Source organism: Eublepharis macularius, chromosome 5, assembly GCF_028583425.1.
Source record: "Eublepharis macularius isolate TG4126 chromosome 5, MPM_Emac_v1.0, whole genome shotgun sequence".
Classification (NCBI taxonomy): domain Eukaryota; kingdom Metazoa; phylum Chordata; class Lepidosauria; order Squamata; family Eublepharidae; genus Eublepharis; species Eublepharis macularius.
In genome coordinates, this window is record NC_072794.1 from 14,118,867 (window position 1) to 14,143,175 (window position 24,309).

The following is a 24,309-nucleotide window of genomic DNA, read 5'->3' on the forward strand; positions in this document are numbered from 1 at the left end:
CGTGCGGAAGGTAAAGGGACTTAGCAATCCTATTTTGAACACAGAGTACAGCATCACTGTGAGAGAGAAGGGGTGGGAGGGGGGAATAGATCTTGAAGAATTTTCCCATTTAAGATTTGTTGAAGAGCAAGTGGGCAGCTTGGCATTTGTCATGCAAAACAGGATTCCTGCCAACCTCTGTATTCAAGGCCCAGTGCGAAGACACCTTTACTGTTGAAGCTAGACTCAGAGGCAAACCACACAAGCTAGGGCCTGTGTGCGTGTGGGCGGCAGCAATTTCAGGGCCTCAAGCAAAAGGGAAAAGTGAGTCAGGCCCTCTCTTAAACAGAGAACTTGCTGCCGCCTGGGCATCACACCCATGGAGACCAACGCAATGTGCTTGCATCGGATGTGCAAGTCTTCACTTTTTCCTTCATTCTTACTTTGCAGGCAAAACTCGTGCCATTTATTTTTAGGCCCAACCAAAATATCACAGAAGCATGTATCATAAAAACATTCGGTGAGATTTTTCAGCTCTCTTCATCAGAGTAGATGTTTAGAACAAAAAAGGGGGGGGGGAGAAAATAAAGTTGTTTCCAAGCAAGCATGGTGGTAAAACCCAAAGTCTGCAGTGATAATGGAATGCCGTAAGTATCACAGATTATCTAGGAGTGGTTGAGATGTTGCTGAGTGCAAAACATGCTTTCAAGTTGCACTAAGCTGTAAGACTAAGGAAGAAGAAAAAGTAGTAATGTTAATATGATCATTTAATGCCATGGCTTTTTGGCACTAAACACCCTGTTGCCAGACCTGTAGGTTAATACGCGGCCTTGCACTAGCTAAAGAGTCAATGAAACTGGGAAATAGCAAATATAGCTGCCAAAGAGATGGAATTGTCAGCTGGAGGAAAACAAATTTGCCAGGGTGATTTGGGGGGGGGGGCAGTTTACCCTCCACCCACTATGTAAAACTTCCCAATTTGGCTTTCATTGGCACAACGTCTTAAACTGAAACTTAAAAAGATTTTGCAAGCTTGTATGTTGTTTTGTGTCATTTTAGGTCGTCTTATCAACCCAAAGGGTCACAGCAATGAAGAAACCAGAAGATTAAGATTTGGAAGAGCAGCTGTGACTGTGAGGGAGCTAGAAAAGATCTTTAAAGATAAAGGTGTCTCTCTGGGAACCAAGATCAAGATAATCCAAACTATGGTATTGCCCATTGCCATGTATGGATGTGAAAGTTGGACGATAAAGAAAGCTGACAGAAATTGATTCATTTGAAATCTGGTGCTGGAGGAAAGTTTTGCAGATACCGTGGACAGCCAAAAAGACAAATAAGTGGGTCCTAGATCAAATCAAGCCTGAATTCTCCCTAGAAGCTAAAATGACAAAACTAAGCCTATGGTACTTTGGTCACATCACGAGAAGACAAGATTCTCTGGGAAAGTCAATAATGCTAGGAAAAGTGGAAGGCTGTAGGAAAAGAGGAAGACCCCAAATGCGATGGCTTGACTCAGTAAAAGAAATCACGTACTCCGGTTTGCAGGATCTGAGCAAGTTTGTTAATGATAGGACGCTTTGGAAGTTTCTCATTCATAGTGTCGCCATAGATTGAAGGCAACTTGACAGCACATATCACACAGGTGGTCTTAATAAAAGTGCCAAGGTTGCTAGCTGCCGGTTGGGAAATTCCTGGAGATTTGGGAGATGAAGCGAGGAAGACAGGGTTTGGGGAGTGGGAGGCACCTCAGCAGGCTATAATGCCTTAAAAGTCCACACCCAAAAGCAACCCCAGGGGAATTGACTTCTCTGGCCTGGAGATAGGTTGCAATTCCAGGAGATCTCCAGCCACCACTTGGAAGTTGGCAACCCTGGCCTTTGTCCTTGAGCAGCACAAGTTAAGACTTTTTCTTTAAATAGGGGGAGGATTTAAGTGATTCTGAGCATATGCTCAGCATTTCCCTCTCCTTAAGAACCAAGACACTAAAACAAAAAAAAAACGCCTCAAAGCATGTGCAGAGGGGTGGAAGCCTCAAAAGCCAAAGTGGTTCCGCGCATGTGCTCAGCGGCCCTTCCAACTTATGCCTCCCCTGCCCTCAGGCATCCCTTACAGTCACGCCCCCTTCCCCGCTTCACGCGCCGCCGCCCAATCTCGTCCCTCCGCCCCTTTCCTCCCCGCTCTACGATTGGATATAATAGCGAGCGACGTTGCCTCCGTCCAATGAGCTCTGGGAGGGCCGACGCAGGGCAAGCGTGCGGGCGAATCGCCTGTCGCCAGGCTCCCCCCGCGGGCCTTCCCTCTGCCCGGCGGCCACGCCCCCTCCGCCGTTGCCTGGCGAAGCCTGAGGCCTGGCCGGGGCCTGCTCGCTTCTCGCCGCTGCCGCCGCCGCCGAGATGCCGCACGGCTTCAAGGCCGGGGACCTCGTCTTCGCCAAGATGAAGGGATACCCGCACTGGCCGGCTCGGGTGGGTGAGAGACGGGCCGGGGTCTGTTGCTTAGCAACGGCGACCCTCCCCCCGAACCCCCTCATTGCACCCAGCAAGGCTCTTCATGGGAGGGGCTGGGGGAGGGGTGCACGTGGGAGTCTCCCCTGCAACTCCCCCCTCGCCCAATCCTGCCATTATTGCCCATTTGTTTTTGCAATGGAATGGGGGGTGTTGCACGTTGTGATTCCACAAGAGGGTTGGCCCTTGTGTGTGTGTGTGTGCGCGTGAAAATCCTCTTGCTCTCAGATCGTAGTAATATAGGCACAGTCTTTGATGACCTTGAACCTGCATCTTGCACTGGAGGGGACTTGGAGAGGTGTTGCATTTTTTTGCACCCTGAGATTTTTGCATGAGGTTAGATCTGGTGTTATTGTTGCGGAGAGGGAGTCTCCTGCACCCCTCAACACAGTGCAGCCGAGGAGTGCTGGATGTGGGGAAGTTCCACCTGCACCTTGCAATAGGCCAAGTTTTTAGTGGCGTTTGCTCATATGCGTTTGCAATTACCTTGCAGCCCCCTTGCTCGTACAAGTTTTAGGTTTGCAGTTACCACCCACCGAAATACTACTTTATTATTGGTGTCGCCTCTGGATTTTGCATGAGCTGGAGGAAGTTGGGTTGGACTGAGATTTTGCACAGGACCTGTTGTGGCCTTTGTGTGTGTGAGGAGAATCTTTCTGCAAGGCGAAACGATGCTGAAGGTGCTAATATTGTACTTGCACAGAAGTCGGTTCTCTGTGCTGTTTGTGCGGAAGAGCCATCCTACCCCAAAGTGGCACTGTTAGGGGAAGCTGAAGGTGATAATACTGCACCTTGCAAGGGTACCATGTTTGCTTTCCATTGTTGGATTTCACATGTGTATCCAGCATTTGGAGGAGGGGTTGGACTTTCTGCACTCTCTCCATCCAGCATGTGATAATAATTGGCAGCATTAGACGAGTATTGCCAAAGCGATACAAAATGAAGGTGATGAATTTTCTGTACCCTGAGATTTGGCAAAGTATTGGAAGTATATGTCTGCTCCATCACGTGGTGGAGCCACTTGCTCCTGGCCCAGAAATTATGCAGCAGGGTGCTTCTGTGATCTAGTTTTGCCTTCTGATATTCCCAGGGTCTTGCAGTGTAGGAGTGGGCCCTTTCCCGAGCATTCCCATAACGGCGCAGTTGCAAATATGCAATTTTTGCACCCCTTTGATTTTTTGATTGCGAGGGGGGCTTCTCGTTTTTATTTGGAGACTATTGCACCCTTCTGGGAAAGGTGCTGCCCATAACTGCCACAACTGTGCTCTGTGCTTTCCTGTCACAACAGCCTCTTGGCAGTGGAGGAGAAGAGATCATTTCTCTACACCTTTTGAGATTTTTATTGTTCAGCCGTAGCCATTTGGTTTTGTATGTCTTGGGACACTAGCAGGTTTTGTTGTTTATTTTCCTAACCTCCATAACTTTGTATTGTCGTAGGCTTTCACGGCCGGAGAACGATGGTTGTTGTGGGTTTTCCAGGCTGTATTGCCGTGGTCTTGGCATTGTAGTTCCTGACGTTTCGCCAGCAGCTGTGGCTGGCATCTTCAGAGGTGTAGCACCAAAAGACAGAGATCTCTCAGTGACACTGAAGATGCCAGCCACAGCTGCTGGCGAAACGTCAGGAACTACAATGCCAAGACCACGGCAATACAGCCTGGAAAACCCACAACAACCTCCATAACTTTGCAGGTGCGAAAGAAGGAGGAGCGGATTGGGCCCCCATATACCATATTGACCTTATAACCCTGACATCAGACAGTCCTCTAAACGAAAGTTCTGCTCACAAAAAAAGTATATTATTGTTATAACTGTAACCTGTTCTGTGAATTCAAGACATGTGATGACACATGTTGTGGTGGGGAGGGGGAACCCCGATCTTCCTTTCTGTCTATAGCCACTTCCACAGAGGGTGTCTCTCTTGACTGTACAAGGATAGATGCCACAACCATATTGTCTGACATCTACCACCATTGTGCTGTGTGTGTGTGTGTGTGCGCGCGCATGCACCTGGACTGGGCAGTGCAAAAGGACTGGAATCATGGAGGCTTTATTAATAGTGCATGCACGTGCTCCCCAGACCCATGTTGGGAAATGGAATCTTACAGGATTGAGCTTGTGATTAACGCTGTATATTTGCCCTTTGGGCATTAGTAGTCTTGCACCTCTAAACTCATGGTAGGAAATGTTGCTGTTTTCATACACAGCTGAGGGGGGGGGGAGTTTTCCATATAACAGCTGCAGGAGGGGTGGCTATTTCATCCACAGCCATATACTGTACCATTGGGGAAAGTCATGGTTTGTTTATAGGGAGTGTGAAATTCCATATTTTTGCTTTCCCCCGAAATTATGTGCAGGGGTTGGCTTCCAGGTCCTTTTGGGATTTTGGATTCCAGATCTTCTGATTTTGAGGTCAGGGAACATTTTTCTGAACAGAGCAGGCCCTCGCGTATCTGTTGCCGTATGGCTCCTCCCCTCTCTGTTGAATGGTTGGGGTAGCTTTTTGCTTTCCAGGAATGAAAGGCAGGGGAGAAGGATTTCGGTTTTATGCCTCCCTGTGGGGCTTTCCATGCGTTTGAGCCTGTAAACTTGCTATCTTGGAAAGGTTCTTTCCTGCCCATTGTGTCGTGGTTGACATCTTGATTCTCTGCATTCTAGTATCTTGTACTGGCATAGCTATTTCCTGCAGCTCGACTTTGGCCACGTGTCTGCTTCTGTGGGTTTGGATTCACTTTATGGAGCCCCAAAATGATGTTAGGGAGGGGGGACCAGGGCTACTGATGTGGACTTGGCAATAACTGGATCCTGCCACCTCCCAACCCTCACAGCTGTAGCCCCCAAGCTTTCTGTATCTGTACACCCCAAAACCTGGAAGAAATGTAGCCTGTCACTTCCAGGCTCATATGGTTTAGCGCTGTGCCTGACACCCTGCTGCATCCCGTCATTGTGCAGAACCTGGTACCATCCCTGCAGTTTTGAGGGTCTTGCTCCTGAACAATAGGAAAGGGGGGAGCAGTTTCTTGCACTGAGTTTCATGCTCCACGTGGTTGGCTAATTTAGTCCTATTTCAATGTGTTGCGGAGAGTTTGAAAGGGCTGCTTCTGCGTGCTCATACTTGCCGAGATGGAGTTTGCACCCCAAACGTATACTAGTCAGTCCCTTGTTCTAAGACGTGTGTGTATGCGAGGACAACCGCATTCCTCCTGCCCCTGAGACTTTGCATTCCAAACGAAGGGTTTCCGCCATGGAACTGAAGTGAAGCTTATTAAGAAAAGCATTTGAAAAACTTTGGATGGCCGAGATGCTGTTTTTGCAAATATAAATTGGAGGCCTGCTTCAAGACAAGACAAATCATTCCTATGCACTCTGGTCTTTCTTCAGAGGAGGCTGCCTTCCGTGCCTCAGGTGGGTCCTGCTTAGAGCCAGCCTCCTGATTGGAAGGAGGTTCCCCTGGGAGAGTGGCTTGTTGCAGAGACCCTGTGGGTAACCTCCTAGAAGGTCAGATAGTTTATTGCTGAATGATCCAGTTACAGCCAACGTAGACTTTATCTGTCCCATTTAGAGGCTGATTGGGAGCAGACAAAGTTAAAGCAGTAAATTATGTTGACACAGTCAGGGCAATACTCATTAGATGTTATACAGGGAATTGCTTTATCAGGTAACCAATATCTATATTAGGTGTCAACAGCTGAAGGCCTCAAAGCAGAATCTAGCCCCTCCTGGAGTGGTGCTTCCTGGCCGTGCCAACCCGGAAGAAGTGAAGAGATTGGTATCTGTGGCAGCTGAGCTTGAAAGCCAGAACGGGTGGAAGGGCTTGGCCCTCTAGGAAAGATGGTTGCCAGCAGTCTTCTGGATGCACTTCTAGTTGGTTGCTTTGCTAAAAGGGTAGATGTGTTTTAACAGCAGTGGTCAACTCAGTGCATGGAAAAGGCTTGCCCTTTCCTCTTCCAGCTCCATTTCCCCCCGTTGGATTGGCAAATGTGTTTCAGAAGCATGCTCAGATGGGACAGGATTCTAAAGAAAAAATTGTGGGCGAGGGAAGGGCCATGCACCGTTTATCCTGCCGCTTCTGTCCCCTGCGGATGTCCCCTTCTGCAACCCATCCACAGGATACCTGTAGTTACGAATCTCCCATTTTCTGCTGACTACCAATGGATTTTGATTCCAAGTTCCGGTTTGCATACCTTAGGGCGGTCACCTCTAACCATTCTCCATCTTGTTCTTCTTTTTCCAGATTGATGACATTATCGATGGCGCCGTGAAGCCTCCGCCCAACAAATACCCAATTTTCTTCTTTGGCACCCATGAGACGTAAGTTCCAGTCTCAGGAGGGAGGGGGCCCTTTTTTTTGCTGCTTGCCTCTCCAACGCTGATCTCAACCTGTTTGTATTATCTCCTCTCCCCACAGGGCCTTCTTGGGGCCCAAGGACCTCTTCCCCTACGAGAAATACAAGGACAAGTATGGGAAACCCAACAAGCGGAAAGGCTTTAATGAGGGACTGTGGGAAATCCAGAACAACCCTCACGCCAGCTACAGTGCACCTCCGGTGAGCGACCAGAGCAAGGCTTTCCAATCTCCTGGGAAATAATAATTAGTAATCTTAGTACAACTATGGGTGGAAGGACAGGGGCAAGGATCCAAGTCTTAGTGCTGGTGCCACTGTGACCACTCTCGCGGTCACAGTGTTAGTCGCTGGCATCTCGAGTTTGAAGAGGCTGCCAGTAGACGTTACAGGCCTGCCTACAGGTAGACTGCCTGGACGAGAAGGCAGCTTTGTGCACATGTGAGCAAAAATCAGCTGGCTTCGAGCAGAGGAATTGCATCCCACCCGTGGTCTCCTTGGCATGCAGAAAGTCCAAGGGTCAGTGCCCAGTTAAAGAATCTTGACTGTTAGGAAAAATCCATTCGGTCCTGCAAACCGGTGCCAGTCTGGGCCATTGGTCCGTCTCAGTGGGAAACTGCTTTGGTGAGGACTGAACTGTTGAGCTAAGGATCCTTCTGTGGCCTGCAAAATGTTTTGAGGGGGAAAGTCTTGACCCAGGGTTTGAGCACATGGCTGTACTCTAACGCTTTGCATCTCTCTCTATCCTTCTCCCTAACTAAGAAACAAAATAGTCATGCAAGCATTGTAAGAAGTTGCTGAGCATAATCCATGGGATTCCGAGGGGTTTGTGTGTGTTTGCATTGGCTTTTAGAATGTTTTTTGGATCTTACGGGTGGGATGTCTAATGTTCATAAACCATCCTTTTCCTGAGGAGCTCTGAGTGTGTTGCAAGGGTGGGGAAGGTATCTCATTTCGTTTCCAAGCCACTCTGAAGCATAGCTTGGGCTGAGAGATGGAATTTGCCCCAGCCAAGGAAGGATTGGAACTCATGACTTCCCTAGGGAAAAGTCTGATGTTCTCTCCATCATGCTGTGTCAACCCTTGATGTGAATCTGGGTTCTGGCTCAACCAGTGCCCTCCCTCTACTGCCTCTCCTATTGCAGTCTTAGTTTTTTTTTAACTTGCTCCCTCCAAGCAGCTTCCTCTCTCACCTCTGCACTCTTCAGCCTCCTCCCCACGTTCATTCTTCACAAGACCAGGTTGTGGATACATAACATGAGCCCGTGTGAACCAGATCTCTAGTCATTTGCCTCCCTTATTCCCTCCCCGTGCAATAGCCAGTGAGCTCCTCCGATAGCGAAGTTGCCGATATTGACCCCGTCGGTGGAGGAAGTGATGTTCCGGAAGAGGAGGAGCCGGTGGCAGCGGTCGGGGCTGCGGGAGGGGCCGGAGAGAAGGTGGACAGCGATGACGACTCTGAGAAGGGGAGCGACCACAGCGGCGGGAAGCGGAAATCATTGCCCATGAAAGTGAGTATTATATTTAGGAGGTGGAGACAAGATGAAGGCGAGTCACACTGTAAGGTCTGGATAGGCTGGCCATGCCCAAAGTGGGTGGGACTTCACTTTAGTTACATAGGGGATCGTGAAGGGGGTCAATTTTTCCAGCTTCGCAAATGGGTCAGTTGGGAGTCACCTAATCCACAGATAGTTTGTACTCTCCAAAGGCTTGTTCTTTTATTTATTTATTTTAAATGTTTATATACTTGCCTTTCTTGCAATCATTCTGGGCCCAGGACAGGTAGTATAGAAACCATATAAACAATTTCCCTGGCTGTTGGGAAGTAGAAGACTTTATCCTTTCACCAGCCCAAGAAATAAACACCCTTTCTTGCATCTCTGCTGTCTGCAGATGCCAGTGGCAAAGCGGCCCCGGAAGTCTTCGAGCGACCTTGACCAGGCGAGCCCATCTCCATCAGAGGAGAATTCTGAAAGTTCTTCCGAGTCGGAGAAGTACAGTGATCAAGTGAGTCAACTAGTGGGAGGCACCCGTGTGGCGACTTCGGGTTTTGAACCAGGGGCCATTGGCGGGTTTCTTAAAGGGAACATTTTAAAAACTGTGTCGTTTCGAGGCAGTGGGTAGAGAGGGGTTCTCCTTCCTTGAGCTACTAGGACTTGAGATTCCCTGCTGAGGTTTGTGAGCAGGAGACAGAGGAGAGGTGAAAGGAAGTCATCTTACACAGAGCACAGAGTTAATTTATGGAATGTGCTGCCGCTACCTTGAATGGGTTTAAAAGACATAGTCTCCGGATGACTAGATGATTTAATGGAACATCCACCTACAGACTTCTAAATACCGGATTGCATGGGAGGTATGGCTGTTAAGGGAAATAGGATGCTGGACCAGATGGACTTTGGTCTGATCCTGCTTGGACTCTTCTGGTGTCTTGATATCAACAGCCATTCTGTCGTATTCATTATGATCAGAAACCCCCTTGGCAAGTTTTGCTCCTAAGAGCAGTAAACATTAATAGTGACAAGACCTATAACCGGGCAACTAGAAAAATAAAATGTGCAGGAATATAGTGGAGCTCTAGAAACATGTTCTTGCAATGCTCTGTGGGAGGTTATTTGGAAGAGCTGTTGCTGGCACAGATGAAAAGTTAACATCACTTCCTGTGTTGGGCCAAGGGGGAGGAACTTCCTTGTGAATTTGCATGCCTTGTTTTTGTAGGACTTCACCCCTGAGAAGAAGCCTCCGCCCCGGGCTTCCCGAAGGGCCCCTGCTGGTGGATGGAAGAAAAAAGTAAGTGGGGGAGAGGCTTGTGAAGGCCGTGTCTTCTTGTGAGTCCTCACTGAGGTGGAAATACTGCTGGGCAGCAGGCCAGTTGAGGCAAGCTCAGCCAGTGGACTGGTCTGACATTTTTAAAGCATGAGCTTAGTTTAGAACAGCAAAAAGATGCTTTAATCATCAACTGGTTGAACACTGAAGCCCATTGCAAGAACCAGCTCACCACAACTGGGAGAAACGTAGCGAGCTTTACAGCTGTTACCGCTGCGAAGTCAGGTTCATCAAACTGATCTTTTCTGGGGCTTTTGTCTTGAAACACCAGCCTACAGTTTCAAAATTTTAAAAAGAGGTCAGAGAAAAATGCAAAACACCTGCTATTTTAAAAAAAATATCAAGTTTGAACTTCCAGTTGCTTTAGCTGTGATGCATTGCTAGGCTTCTTCCTCCCCTCTGGCTTGTGCCGGAGTAGCAGCTGACAATGTCATGGGGGGAAAAAAGAGCTGCCCACTACACCACAAGGGCATTCTTGGCTTCCAAGATGCTAAAGTAATGGCCAGGTAATGGATGATTAATAGACAATACTTGATCGGAAGCACATCTGATAAATATACAGGGTTGGGTTCTGCAGATGGATGGGCCGATCGGTTTTCAATTATTTCCCCCTGCCTGTGGCAAACCTATGACCCCCCCTCCCCCGCATGTTGTTCCTGGGAGAAGGATCCCCCAAGAGCTGCTTTGTGGGGGACATCTTGGGCTGCAGTGGGAGTGGGGAGAGACAGGACTCACATTCCACAAAAGGCAGTTCCTGGGATCCAGTCCACCACTTGCATAACCTCTCTTCTTCTCACCGGCTGCTAGAGGGGCTTTTCTCCGCTATCTGTGTTTGTGATTAGCTGATGTTAGGTCGTCTCTCCTCCCTAGCCCTCCTCTCCACCTCTGAGACTCTCCAGCGATATGTTTTGATAAGCTCAGCCTAAACGTGACACGCCTGTCGCTGGTTGACGCTTTGGTGTTGACAGCTTGCTAGTGAAGAACTTGAGCCCTGAGCACCCTCTTGAAAAGGGAGCGGAGGCTGCAGCTGTTCCCCAGATGTGCAACAAGGTCTGCTTGGCTGTGAAAAACAGATCAGAGGGTCCTGTGAGCTCAAAGGGTCCGGCCATGGAGGCTGCCTCCAGAGCGATGCGATGCCCTGACCTCATTCAGTCACTGTTTCACAGCAGAATGAAGAGGAGGTTGTCCGTGATATTGCTGCATGAACCCCTGTTATGGCATTTTGTCTTTCCAGTCAAATAGATCAGATAGTCACCCAAGATCAGAGACTCATGCAGGCATGTCAAATAGTGGGCTTCCATGAAGACAAAACAATGACAAAACAGGTTTTTGTACTTTGGTCACATCACGAGAAGACAGGATTCTCTGGAAAAGTCAGTAATGCTAGGAAAAGTGGAAGGCAGCAGGAAAAGAGAAGGGCCCAAAGCGAGATAGCTGGACTCAATAAAAGAAGCCAGGTCCTCCAGTTTGCAGGATCTGAGCAAGTCTGCTAATGATAAGACTTTTTGGAGGTCTTTCGTTCATAGGATCGCCATAGGTTGGAGGCGACCTGCTGGCACATAAAACACACACATGAAGACAGGTTAGTATTTTTAAAGACAGTTTCCAAGGCAGCAGAGGAGATCTTACCTCTGCAGCTTTCAAGTTTGAGAAGCGCTGAATTTGGAAATCTGGCTGCTTTGCAGGGAGGGGGTCAAACAGACTGTCTGAATTTACAAGAGGGGTGGGCTCTGTCTCGGCAAGCAGTGGCAGTGAATTGGCATGGTTTGAATCCCTTCCGAGTACTACAGCGCCATCAGTCTGCATGGTGCTGTATAGACCGACTGGCCTGGCCGTGGGGAGCTTCCAGTGTAGAATTCAACCCAGGCAGGGAAAGGAGATGGAGGCCACAGGTGAAGGGATGGATCAGCATTCACTTTCACTTCCCGAGGCTTTGGCCCGGATGTACCTGTGTAGCAGGTTGAGGCAGTCGACTCCTAAATATGGCCGAATGGTCTGGAGGTAGAAAGTTGCCCTTTTTATGAGACCCGGTGTGATGTAACGGGTAGAGCGTTAGACCAGAGTGTGGGAGACTCCAGTTCAAATCCCCACTCTGCCGTGGAAGCTTGCTGGGTGACCTGGGGCCAGGTGTGTGCCCCCAGCCTAAACTACCTCACAGGGTTGTTGTGAGGCTAAAACGGAGAACAGCGAGCTGCTTTGGGTTCCCATTGGGTAGGAAGATGAGGCATAAGTGAAGTAAAGGAATAAAATACTACCGCTCCCATGTCAGAAGTTTCCTGCATGTAGAAAATCACCAGTGTTGGATGAGAGAGAGAGCAGGGCTAGACCGGAGCCTTCTACGTTTGAAATATTTCAGAATGGCATCTCCCACCCAAGACAGTACAGTCCGTTCTGCCCCCAGGCCATTCATCGCCTCACTCTGCCTCTGTTTCAGTAGGTTCTGGATTTAAATAAAACCTGCACAGCAGGAAAACTTGGTTGCCTTCTGAGATACTCAGGAAAGTCAAAACAGTAGAGAGTTCAGTAGCACCTTCAAAACTAACCAATTTTATTGTAGCATAAGCTTTTGAGAACCGCAGCTCTCTTCGTCAGATGCCTCTGACAAAGAGAGCTGTGGTTCTCAAAAGCTTATGCTACAATAAAGTTGGTTAATCTTAAAGGAGCTACTGGACTCTCTATTGTTTTGCAACTACAGACTAATACAGCTAACTCCTCTGGATCAGGAAAGTCAGAGAGACTAGAATTTAGTAAAACGAGCTCGCCTTTAGAAAGGGGATTTTCAAAAACCCAGTTTTTTGTTAAAGCCACGGGCTGTAATTGAAGTTGTTTCTGGGCTGCCTTTCAGTCTGGGCTGCCCGAGCGACGTTTGGGTTCCCCCGCTTACTTAACTTTTTGTTGATTAACACCCTTCCACCCCAAAGCATAGCTTGCAACACTAACAAATGCCGATGGTAGGAAGAAACTCCCCACTCAAAACCTTGATCCCACCCGTCTCCTTCAGCTCAAGAGGACAGGCCCCTGACATTTCCTCGGGCGTCAGGATGGAACGGTCTCCAGCTTCAGTTCCTCTCGTGCCCTCCCAACGTGAGGCACAATAGCGGAATGGAACCTTCTTTCCCCAGAGGGGCACCTCGCCGAATGTCGGATTCTGGCCTAACGAGGCTTTCTTGACTTTTCAGCCCAAAGTGGAATCACCTTCTGACTCAGAGTCCAAGCCCGATTCGGAGGAGGAGGAAGAGGAGGAGGAGGAAGAGAACGCCAGGGCCCCGGCGCCAAAATCGGATTCTGAGTCTGACTCAGACGAGTCTGTCAAGAAGCCATCCCGGGGCCGGAAGCCAGGTAGCTGCCCTGTTTTGTTACTATAACTGGCCCTGTCATGGACGTACATGTGATTTCTCCCCCGCCCCCCCTTTTTTTTTGCCTTGTGTGAGCTTACACAGCTAGAGGAGGGCAGGCTTTTTGGCTCAATGGTTTTGGCAAATCCTTTGCTCTCCCGAGCAATATATTCTTTTCCCCGCTAGAAAAGGGAGGGACGTGGAAAGCTGAAAGCAGGAGCATTGACCCCACTTTAGAGAAGGGAAGAGAATAATGAATATAGTTCTGTATTTAAAGAGCACAGGGATGATGTTGGAACATGGAACTTAACATGGTTAGAGGCCGTCTGCATTGGGGAGAGGTGAAAGGAAGCAGTGAAATTGGTTTTCCAAAAGAATTTGCACTGGAAAATTTTCTAATGTCCGAAATGAAAGCGTGGTAGTAGTCAAAGCAGCCTTTCAGATGTCTTAATTTGTTCCTCTATCTCATTTCATTCCGCAGTTAGATTTGATGTTTAGTTGACTCTGCTATCCTTGGTTGCAAGTGTCTTACACCCTCTCTGAGTCAACAGATTTCTCTCTGGCTCAATCTTGTTTTACACCAGACTCTCTGTAACGTTTTCCGCTACCACTCCCAGCTGGGTATTTAACCAGGACTTGTCAGATCTTGGAAGCTAAGCAGGGTCGGCCCAAATTAGTACTTGGGTGGGAGGGCCACCAAGGAAGTCCACAGTTGCTATACAGACTCAGGCAATGACAAGCCACCTCTGAAGTCTCTTGCCTTGAAAGCCTTATGGGGTAGCCATAAGTCAGCTGTGATTTTCCAGCACTTTTCCACCACCACGAGATGTGAATTTCAGTGCCTCTAAAGTGAGCTGTTGCTCACAAAAGTTCGTGCCAAAATGGTCTTACTCTTTAAGGTACAGACCCTTGTACATGACTATCCTGTAAGGAAGGCTGCCTCCCTTCCTCCAGCCATTTCAGCAATCATGCCGAAGGGATGCATTCCCTTTTGTTTGTGAGACTGAAAGTTCTACCTTTCCCAAAGGCCTTGGCTTTCCAGTCTCTGGGTTTGTTCTGAGGTGTACCCATGCCCAAGTCACGAATTCCAGACTCAGCTTAATAACAGTTAAATTCATTAGCTTAAGGAGTGTTTGCAAAAAGGCATAAAGCACTCTTACACAGGCAGCAGACATTAAAATAAGAAAACCGTACTGTCGCTACATAAAATCTGCCTATCTGAAAACCTGAGAGCCAGCTACCTAGGCATCTCTGTTTGGCATCCATTAGAACGCAGGCCCTGTCCCTTGCCTTGCTGGTCTGGCATAGGGACGTGCTGAGGTGACGAATTGCATGCAGCTTTCAGCTTCTCTCTGGCCTACTTGCATCGCAGTCTGAGCTTGGTCAAAGAAAACAAGCTCAGAGAAGAAAGGAATGGATTAGGACTGGGTGAGCCGAGAAGCCGTGTTTTTCACAACGCAGTGCATCACCCGACAACTCGAGAGCCTGTCAGGGCTGAGCTATTGATTAGCGTTTCAGGTGTGCGAAAGTCTAGGGAGTGAACACGGACCCTCTCTGAGGAGAGTCTCCCAAGGCCGAATCTTTGGGGAACTCGGAGACGACTCCTCAGGTTCTACTAATCAGCCCAGCCGCTGCACATCTGAACTAGGCCGGAGCCTGACAACACCATTCTAAACCTAAGTTCAGCTATTTTTTACCAAAAACCTGGCTTTGGGCTGACAATTTCCTCCCAAACTTAAAAAGTACCTCAAAAGTGCTTGAATTGAGATGTTCAGTTAGGGCAAAAAGTGCTTCTAGGATGGGCTTAAATCTTCAAAGAAATCCAGTGTTATGAGGAAATTATTTTTATTTCAAGACAATATAGCGTACTCTTCCACTTACATTGTTTTTACTTAGGAGGAAAATGAAATTCACTGAAAACTGGTAACACACTAACGGTGCAATCCTGAGCAGAGTTACACTGTTCTAAACCCACTGACAGCAGCGGACTTAGAAGGGTGCAACTCTGTTTAGGACAGCAATGTAATTTTAGCGCACCCAAAGAATCGTGCATGGAATGTTGTGAATGAAATTCTATTTAACAGAATGTACGGTATTTTTTTAAATGCAAGTTACTGAGGCCATCAAAAAAGGGTGGCGGTCTTACATTCTCATACCACTTGTAGTTATGTCCAGTAATTTTAAAATGTGTATAACATGGTGGTGGGTCTGTCATCTAACATTTAGGGTCAACTTCCTTTAAAGTAAATGTGGTGACTGGCCCCTCTTTTTCTCTGACTTGCTAGTTCCCTGTCAGATTGGGGATTACAGTATCTGCTCCATGTAATTGAAGACATATAAATAAGAATTTTATTGCGGGTTTTCATGCAACCTGCCTAGCCAATCAGGTGAATTCACAATACGATTTTTCAAAATTTGGTCTATTGTATTTATTTGGGCTTTATTTCCCCCTACGCTCTGCCTGCCCTGTTTAAAAATCAGTGAAATATACATGTACTGTTACACCATTCCTTGGAAATGCATTAAATACTCCTTGGAAACTACCGAGCTTGCCTTTTGGCAATGGCATCTCTTTGTTACTGAGAGTTGTAAGAAACAGTGAGCCTTTAGAGGTGGAAAATTTTCCATGGGAAAATTAAGCCCCAGCAAAGTTTCTGTCCTGGATCCCTGAAGAAGGGCTGTTGACTTCCTTGAGAGGCTGGTCTCTTAAGATGCCGGACTGGACGGGCCTCTGCTCTCTGCTCCAGTGGAGGGGGTTGCTCATGCCTTCCTGAATAGTCACTGCAAGAGTCTGACTTGATTTGTGTGTGTGTGTCTGTCGCTTTGCCATTGGGAGCCCTGCATTAGGACGAGGTTGGTGGGGTTTGTGTACCTACTTTCCCACTTAGCTAAACCTCTGCTCTTTCTTCTTCCTCTTCTGCCACCCTCCCCCCAAGTAGTAGAAAAGCCGCCCCCCAAGCCTCGTGGGAGGAAACCCAAGCCAGAGAGGCTTCCAAGCAGCTCCAGCAGTGACAGGTGAGAGTTGGGGGGGGGGGGCTGCACTCTTAAGAGAGGAGCCGGAAGCCAGACAGGGGATGGGATTGGACAGTTGTTTCCTGGAGGACTGGCAATCCTGCAGTAAAATAAGCTCAGCCTGTTAGCCGTGTCAGCTCCTGTTTCTGAACTCTTTGGGGTTTTCCGAGTCTTCTGCAGGGATCGTTTAATTCATCCTTCTCTCCAGTCACCCGCAGACAATTTATCCTCTCCTCATTCAACTTCAGAAGGTCCGCTTCCCAACCTGAATGGGAGTGTTCGTTGCCACGAGTTGGTGGCAGCCACCTGCTTAAGGAGAGTTGAAATGGGTGAAAGAGGAGACCTATCTATGGCCAACTTCAGCTTACTTCCTGTAACATTTTTCCTCAGAAACACACTGAGGTTGCATCCGTTTGGTGAGCCTTCTACCACCCAGCATTGTCAGGTAGCCCAGTCGCCTTTTTCCGACATAGGCAGAGAGAACTTTTCTCCCTCCCCTTCCTATAACGCTAGAAGTGCTGAGCAGCAAACAAAGTTGACAGGCAGTAGATTCAGGACAGACAAAAGAAGCACTTCTTCACTCCAAGTAATTAACGGTGGAACTCACTGCCACAGGATGTAGTGACGGCCACTGGCTTACTGGACTTTAAAAGGGCGTTGGATAAATCGGTGGAGGCTGGCTTTTCACCACCATGCTTAAATGGAATCTGCATGACTATGTCTGCATACTAGTTGCATCGACAGGGGGAGAGTTGGCCTTCCTCGGCCTGACTCATAGGGCCTTCTGAGGACACCTAGTTTGTCTCTGAGGGAAACGGGATGCTGGGCTAGCTAGACCTTTGCATTGGTACAGCAAGAGTGCTGTTAGGTTCTTATGGAGTGCTTCTGAGGGCTTTGTAGGAAGACTAACTAGTTCCAGTTTCTGAGCACAGATAGCGAGAAGAGCGGATGAGCGAGCCTTTGAGTCTTGAAACTGTATTTCCCAAACAAATAGGTCTAGAAGCAGGTCCCCTTTACCTCCAAAGAGCAAGTAAACTTGTCAAGCAGCCTACAGTTCAGCAGCCCCGTCCCGCGCTTTCCTTAGCTCATGTTCTTACTTCTCTGCTGCCCCTCTCCCAGCGACAGCGAAAGCGAAGTGGACCGCATCAGCGAGTGGAAACGGCGCGACGAGGAACGCCAGCGGGAGCTGGAAGAGAAGCGGAAACGGGAGCAAGAGGAGGAACTGCGTCGGCTGCGGGAGCAGGAGCGGGAGGAGAAGGAGCGGAAGAAGGAACGAGTGGAGAAGGGAGAGGTTGGGCACTCGGATAGTGACGGCAGCGCGGACAGCGAGGTCCCAAAGAAGAGCAAGAAGGGGCGGCCTAAGGCCCCGTCGTCCTCCGACTCGGAAGCAGAGAAAGAGGTGAGATTGTGTGGTGGGATGGGTGGGCAGGGAGTGCCACGCTGGTAAGGACTAGGCTGTAAAGGAAGTGCTTGGGGGAGGGGTGTGTGCTGCCTTGTCTCCCTGCCACGCTGCAGACGGAGAGCAAAGTTTTCATGCTTCTCCTCGCTTTTAAAAAAAGTGGTAATTATTTCTGCATTCCCTTGTACCATTGTCTCTCTCCTTTCTCAGAACATCCAAACCAATGCCTGTTCCAATCAGGCTTTCAAAGTAGGACCCTGGTCAATTAAATTTTGGAATTGGGATTTCTGGTACCGTTTTAGAATGCGTTTCTTTGTTTGTATTTTTTTTTAAGGTCTCATGCTTCTGAACTGCTTCAGAAATGCTTGCATTTAAAACTGCATCAGAAGACAGTGGACAAACGTGGGGGCTGAATGGGCTTAAATCTCCAAAACATTCACATGTATTACTAAAACCATGCCCTCCCCCTCACCCCCCCCCCCCGGTACCTTGTTATGATTTCTCTGATGATTTCACAAGGAGAAATGAGCAGGTTCGTTGAAAATATTTCCGCACCACTTTTCTTAAGAGGCAGCCTTCACTAAGAAAAATTAAGATATAATTACATAAGAAGATTTTTTTACAGAAATCAAAGATGGGGTAGTGTTTTAAGTGAGGGTTGGGGAAAGGAGAAGGGCAAAAATTTCATTGGGTCCGTCCAAAAGTGAAAGTTCTTGACTTTGTTCTGAACAAGAACAAAGTGCGCGAGTGTTCGTTGCGTTCCAGTTTCAAGATAGCTGTGATTCTGCTGTGGGGCAATGATAGTATTTGCACTATCATTGTACCCAAAGTGGTGCACTATTTATATCCAACTTTAGGTGCCAGATACTTAAAAGTATGGCTTCCCATGTCAGTGGGATTTTATAGTTTAAAATACCTTCAATTTGTTTGGACACCTAGGACCAAAATTGCTGTATATGTAGTACACTCCCACCAACAATGAAAAAAGTACCTCTTCCACCACAGTTCTTCCAGCAATTGGGGAAGGCTTATGCGTTCATGTAGTGCATTTTTGTTGGAGTCAACTTGGGAGACTTTTCACGCATCCCAGAACCGGAAAAAACAGTAGCCCTCCAAGTCAATTTGATATGATAACCTAGTCCAGTAGCATTGCAAACTGCACAGCATGTGGAAACAAGTCATCCTTGGCGTAAGACATCAGGCTGGGGAAACACTCTTCAGATCTGTAAGAAAGCTCCTGGCCTTGTTTTGGTGACCACCAGAGTAAACTTCAACTTGCTGCTAAACATGGCATAAATAGCACCGGAGCGGAGATATTGGTGCTGCTTACGCCAGCATGGCAGGTTTAGTGATTTCTCTCTCCTTCGTAGGTGATGGGGGAGAGAGACCTGGTTTTGAGTGCCTCCTCCCATTTGGTGGTTTAGCTGCAAATTCTTCCCCCTGGTTTGGGGGGCGGGCGGGCAAAGGCTTCTCCCACCTCCTGTGAGGTTAGCAAGGCAGCCTATGAGTTTTGGGCTCTGAAGCTGCTTTCTTTAGTATCAGTCTAGCGTCGTATCTTTAGTATCACCTAGCTTCCTTTAGTATCATCTAGCGTAGTGTGGATTGGCAGCAGGCAGAGAGAGGTCTCTTCTCAACCTTGCAAACAGAAGAACTTGTAAAGACTGAGCCCACCTGGACCCTTCCGTACGCCGGATCTCCTGTGAACACGTGGAGCGGCGTTGTATCCTTGTCCCGTCGAGCCTGCTGACGCGGGCAGCCATTCACCAAGCAGGGATTGTGGAGTAAAAATGCCCAGTGTGCCCTGGAAAAGCACAGGAAAGGGGTTCTCTCCATCTGACTGTCCTTGCCTGCACATGTTCCAGGTAAAGAAGCAGCCAAAGAAACCGCCGTCGGATCTCGCGAGGAAGCCCAAGGAGAAGAGGATCCAAGTAGATGAGAAGCCACGGAACAAGTGAGCCCCCTCCCCTCGATTGTTGCTTGTAAATCTGTTTTTCTTCTTCCCGCTGAAGCTCCTGTCACCTCGTTCAGCCTGTTGGGAGGAGAGGGTGCCGTTTACCATGCAGCCATTCTGTCCTTTTCCACCTTGCCTCTGGAGGTGGAGGGGGCATACCCCCTCCACCCCTTTGATGGTGCTTCTCACACTCACGGGTTTGCACACGCACCTAAACTAAAACACAGAATGCAATATCTGGCACACACAACCTTGCTGAGAATCTCGAGCTCTCTTTGGTGGGAGGATTGTGTTGCTCATGGGCTGCCAAGAGATGCCCAGTTGCTTGTGGAAGCCGGGCTTGCTCCAGTCTCAGAAGCCAAGTGAAATAACAAAGAGTCCAGTAGCACCTTTAAGACTAACCAACTTTATTGTAGCATAAGCTTGTGAGAACCACAGCTCTCTTTGTTAGATGCATGCATCTGACAAAGAGAGCTGTGGTTCTCAAAAGCTTATGCTGCAATAGTTGGTTAGTCTTAAAGGTGCTACTGGACTCTTTGCTATTTTGCAACTACAGATTAACATGGCTAACTCCTTTGGATCTAAAAGCTAAGTGAGAATCCCAAGGGCTGTGTGGGGGCAAGGCTTCAGCGTCTCGCACAGCTTTCTTTTTTCAAGAAGCAAAATAGGGATAGCATTTCACTTGCCCAGTTTCTTACTGCCAGCAGTATGACCCACCCTAAAGCAGTCTGTAACCCTCTTTTTTACCCACTTCTGTAGAACATTGAGAGCAGAACGAGGCAGGAAAAGGCCCGATCTGGTTCCCGAGAGACGGCTGGAAAAGAAGAAAGGTAAAAAGAGGGGAGAGGTTAGGAGAGTCTAAGAAGGAGACTGTTGCTGTGGGACTTGATACAGGGGACAACGTAGGGCAGGAGGCAGTGCTAGGGCTAAGCCCGATCATGCATTATGAGCATGTGTACATGCTCTTTGAAAGCGCAGCACATTGGTGAAATCCAGCACAGAGATCTGCTGTGGCTGCTCGGCTACAGCCTCTGCCAGCTCCTCCATGTTCCCCTTCTTGGAAAGCAGGGTCTCTACCTGCCTCTATTTTGGGCACTGCATCGAGGGGCGGGGAGAAGAGGTCCACACCAGAGTGTCATCCAGTCAATCGACACATTACATCCCCTGTTCTTTTGAGAAACAGTGCCTCCCATTGTCAGTAACTGGTGATACAGTTAACCTTTTAACCCCAGCTCACAAACCTGTTCAGATAAGTAGGTGCTTTCTCTAACTAAGAATCACCATTCGGTTTTGAATTGCTTGTTGATGCCAAGATCCGGGCAGCCTCAAAATGGCCAATTTTGATCAGTCCAAGAATAAAGCATAGAAAATCCAGTCCTGACCTGTTAAACTGAATTTCTGTGGATACAGAAGGATAGAAAGGGCCAAACTCCTCCTTGCTTTTTGTACGGAGTTGGTTGCCTTTATTTGATCCTGCAAACCATGGTTTAAACTAGTTCGGATGGTTGTGATCACTTAGTAGAATCTCCCCGGTCACTTGCTTTATTCCGGCTGCCTCACTTTCTTTCTGTCTTGAACCACTTCTTGTCCTCTTCTGAAGCTACTGCTTGTATGTACGATACATACATATATCAAATTTTGACCATTGGAACATACTTTGCACTGTTTTTAGAACCGACAATTGAGGAGAAACTCCAAAAGCTGCACAGCGAGATCAAGTTTGCTCTCAAAGTTGATAATCCGGTAAGGTTCTGGAAACCCTCCAGGCAGGTCTCTGGCTCCACCAGTATCCTTCCTAGGCTTGTGTACAGTTTGGGCCTGTGGTTCAGACATCCTTCAGCAACCTATAGATCTTTTTTGTATTGAAAGCAAAAAGCCGGTGTGTCTTTACAACCTTAGTCTCTTGTGCACATCTGCAACAGACGATTTCCTTATTTGTAAGAGACTGAAAATTGTGGTTTCTAAATCAGTCAGGTCAATAATGTGTGGCTTGTTTCTGGCCAACAAACCAGGATTAAACTGTGGAGTAGAGATGGGCACGGAACAAAAAAACCCGAACAGCTCAGTTCGTGGTTCGTCAATTTCCACGGAACTTAACAAACTCACCCGATTTCTGAACCGGTTCGGGGTTTTGCAGGGGGGCAGGATGGCCCCCTTCATGCTCAGAGAGCCGAAACTCACAGGAAGTTTTCAGTCGGCTCTCCTCCAGCCATCCTCCAAGTTTCATGAAGATTGCAATATGGATCTCTGAGTTATAGAGCCCCAAAGCTGGTGCCTTCAGGAAAAGAAAAAGAGGCTTTTCAGCCTCTTTTCCAGCAGCCAGAAGTGCAAGCCAGAGATCCCTCCCAAGTTCCCAACACTACATCCAGCAAGCTCTCCGTCCTCTCCCACTCTGGAGAAACTGAAACCAGGAATCACACGGCTTCCCCTATTTATGGAAAAAGCCAAGATTGAACAACACAGGAGCACTCCGGTTGGCAGAAAAACCTGCCTAACATGGTTTTGGAAGGAAGAGATTGGTATTACCACGGATGCTGAAGGCCCATCTCCTAAGTTGCCTTGGAGATTCTAACCGTCCTGCCCCTTTTCCTGGCTGGATAGGCCAGAGGAGGAGCTCTCTAGTTGGCAGGGACAGCTGCCAATCAAGCCTGGAGGTCTCAGATTGGGGGCAAGCTAAAGACTGCCGCTGCTGCCTGGCCGAGGGAGTGTTTGGTGCCAAAAGTGTCCAAACCGGCAACGGAACGGTAAGAAAAGTTCGTTTGGTTTGGAAAAACATGGTCCCATGGAACGTGTGGTTCTTTGGCTACAAACTGGCTGTTCCGTACGGAATTTTGTTCCATAGTTCGTTCTGTGCCCATCTCTACTGTGGAGTTTGGAGTCTTGGTCTCTAGGGAAGAAACAAATCCCCAGTTTGTTAAAATGCCTGATTTGGACATCATGAGAAACCCGGAAATTCTTCAGTCGTGGGGTGGGGACAAGGTTATCAGAATTTTGTCACAGATGAGTGGTGGCTTTGTACGTGGTGTCTGAACACAGACATGGTGGCTTCTTGCAGACATAATGGGTTTTTGCTCGGCTGTCGTCTTGCTCGAGAGAAGCAACTTCAGGAGGGGGGATGAAGCTCAGCATCAGAGTGCCGAGGCTTTCAAACCCATCTGCTTCCGTTTCTCTGCTTGTTGGCCTTGGAAGCTCTGCATGTTGCAGACGATTCTGGGGCATGTTTTAGGGTGGTGAGTTGTCCCTTTATACAGAGGCGCCCACAATCCTCCCCTGATCTGTTTGAAAAAGTTTCCTCTCTTAGTGGCCTCTGCCTGTTGTGAACAAATTCATAGACAGCAAAACGAAACCTCCTTATTCAGAGGCAGTATATCCCTGAATATTGGGTACTTGGTGCTAACGGCAGAGATGAGCTGCTGTCTTTGTGCCTGGCATGTGGACTTTTGGGAGGCATCTGGGCTAGACGCTGTTGAAATCGGGTGTTGACACAGAAGCACCCGATCCAGTAGGGTGTCTCTTTTATTCTTACGAATTTACAATACGATGATGATTTCCCAATTTTCCAAAAACCCCTGTAGTAATTCTGAGAAATGGATTTGTGCCTAATTATTATTCAGTTGACAAAACTGAGTGATGATTCTTACCCCCCCCCCCCGGGTCTGTGCCACTCCGGTCTGCAGTGGGTATACACGTGCGTGTGTACATTGTGGGAGTGAGGCTTGCAACTACAAATACCATTTCATACCAAAAATTCCCTGCCACCCAGCCCGGCGAGCTGTTTTTTTAGTAAACACAATGAAATATCCAGAGCCAATCATCTCTTCTCCCACAGGGTATGAAGTCCAAGAAAGTCTTTACCACAACTTTTCTAGCCCAGCCCCTGGCTCGTGTAAACAGGGGTTGTAAAGAAATGGTAACTATAATTCTTTTCCTGTTAGGACATCAAGAGGTGCTTGAGCGCACTGGAAGAGCTGGGGAGCCTGCAGGTCACCTCTCAGATCCTCCAGAAGCACACTGACGTGGTGGCCACACTGAAAAAGGTAAGAGGCTTTTGATCAGGGCATGCCGTATACTTCACTACCGCATTCCCAAATGCACAGCACCAGTGGGCACAGTTGCCTGGCTGGATCTGATTGTGGCGGCTTCTCTTTGTCTATGTTTCTCTCTAACCCCTGGGAAGCGCTGTCTCCTTCCCTTTAGCAAGACACCTCAGTTTCTTCCAAGTTTCTAGTCCTCTCCGTATGCTTCCACTCTTACGTTTTCCTGTTCTGTGCACGCTCACGCCTTTGAGCTCTTAGCACCACGCCTTCCTGGTTCCTTGAGACCTGTTGCTCCCTCCTCTCTCCCCGGGCTTGTCTTTTGCCACCTCTTTCCTCTCTGAAGAGCTGCTTCCCTTCCTTTCCAGAGCCAGGATAACAGAGCTCACTTTGACTCTCTCTCTCTTCTGCTCTGTGGCTCTCTGCTCTATCTCATCCCTTCTCCCGTCTCAGCCCTTGCAGGGTTTTGTAAGGTTCTTTGGAGAGGGAGAGCGTTACACTCACGTTTTGCACTCTGCTAAGCCTGCAGAAAGCATTACTGGCAGGGAGAATGTCTTGTAGGTATACGCCTGATTTACTGTATGAGTCACGCTCTGAGATTAGATTATCAGATGAGGGCCTGTTTTGATTGTCTGGGATCGTCAGTAACGCAGTTATTCACAAAAATTGGTGGTGCCAGGAACAATCCTAGAAGAAGGATTTCCCTTTCCCTTTTTGGAGCGAAATGCCTCTTCTTCAAAGAGCCTTTCGGTGCCCTTCTCGTAGGATGGGATTTTTATCACTCTGTTGGGTAGGAGTTCCCAAACTTCTTGACCCTGCGGGCACCTTTGGGATTCTGACCTGGGTGGTGAGCATAACTGCAAAATGGCTACTGCAGCAGGCAATACCCATCACAAAACGTCAGGGAATGTGGTTGTGCATAACTCGAAGAG

General features: G+C 48.2%; 1 protein-coding gene across 2 annotated transcripts in view; it reads left to right on the forward strand.

The window, feature by feature from the left end:
- Positions 1-2,296: 2,296 nt before the first annotated feature.
- Positions 2,297-24,309, forward strand: part of HDGFL2 (HDGF like 2) — a 28,576-nt gene continuing 6,563 nt past the window's right edge. Inside the window, exons 1-13 of one of the 2 annotated variants that reach the window (XM_054981939.1) lie at positions 2,297-2,444; positions 6,715-6,791; positions 6,889-7,027; positions 8,143-8,334; positions 8,717-8,830; positions 9,539-9,610; positions 12,826-12,985; positions 15,918-15,996; positions 17,113-17,392; positions 19,255-19,343; positions 20,103-20,173; positions 21,016-21,086; positions 23,279-23,380. In XM_054981939.1, the coding sequence (XP_054837914.1) occupies positions 2,373-2,444; positions 6,715-6,791; positions 6,889-7,027; positions 8,143-8,334; positions 8,717-8,830; positions 9,539-9,610; positions 12,826-12,985; positions 15,918-15,996; positions 17,113-17,392; positions 19,255-19,343; positions 20,103-20,173; positions 21,016-21,086; positions 23,279-23,380 (1,518 nt within the window). In that variant the 5' untranslated portion in view covers positions 2,297-2,372. The remainder of the gene's footprint in view (positions 2,445-6,714; positions 6,792-6,888; positions 7,028-8,142; positions 8,335-8,716; positions 8,831-9,538; positions 9,611-12,825; positions 12,986-15,917; positions 15,997-17,112; positions 17,393-19,254; positions 19,344-20,102; positions 20,174-21,015; positions 21,087-23,278; positions 23,381-24,309) is intronic. The other variant, XM_054981940.1, reaches the window with a different exon arrangement.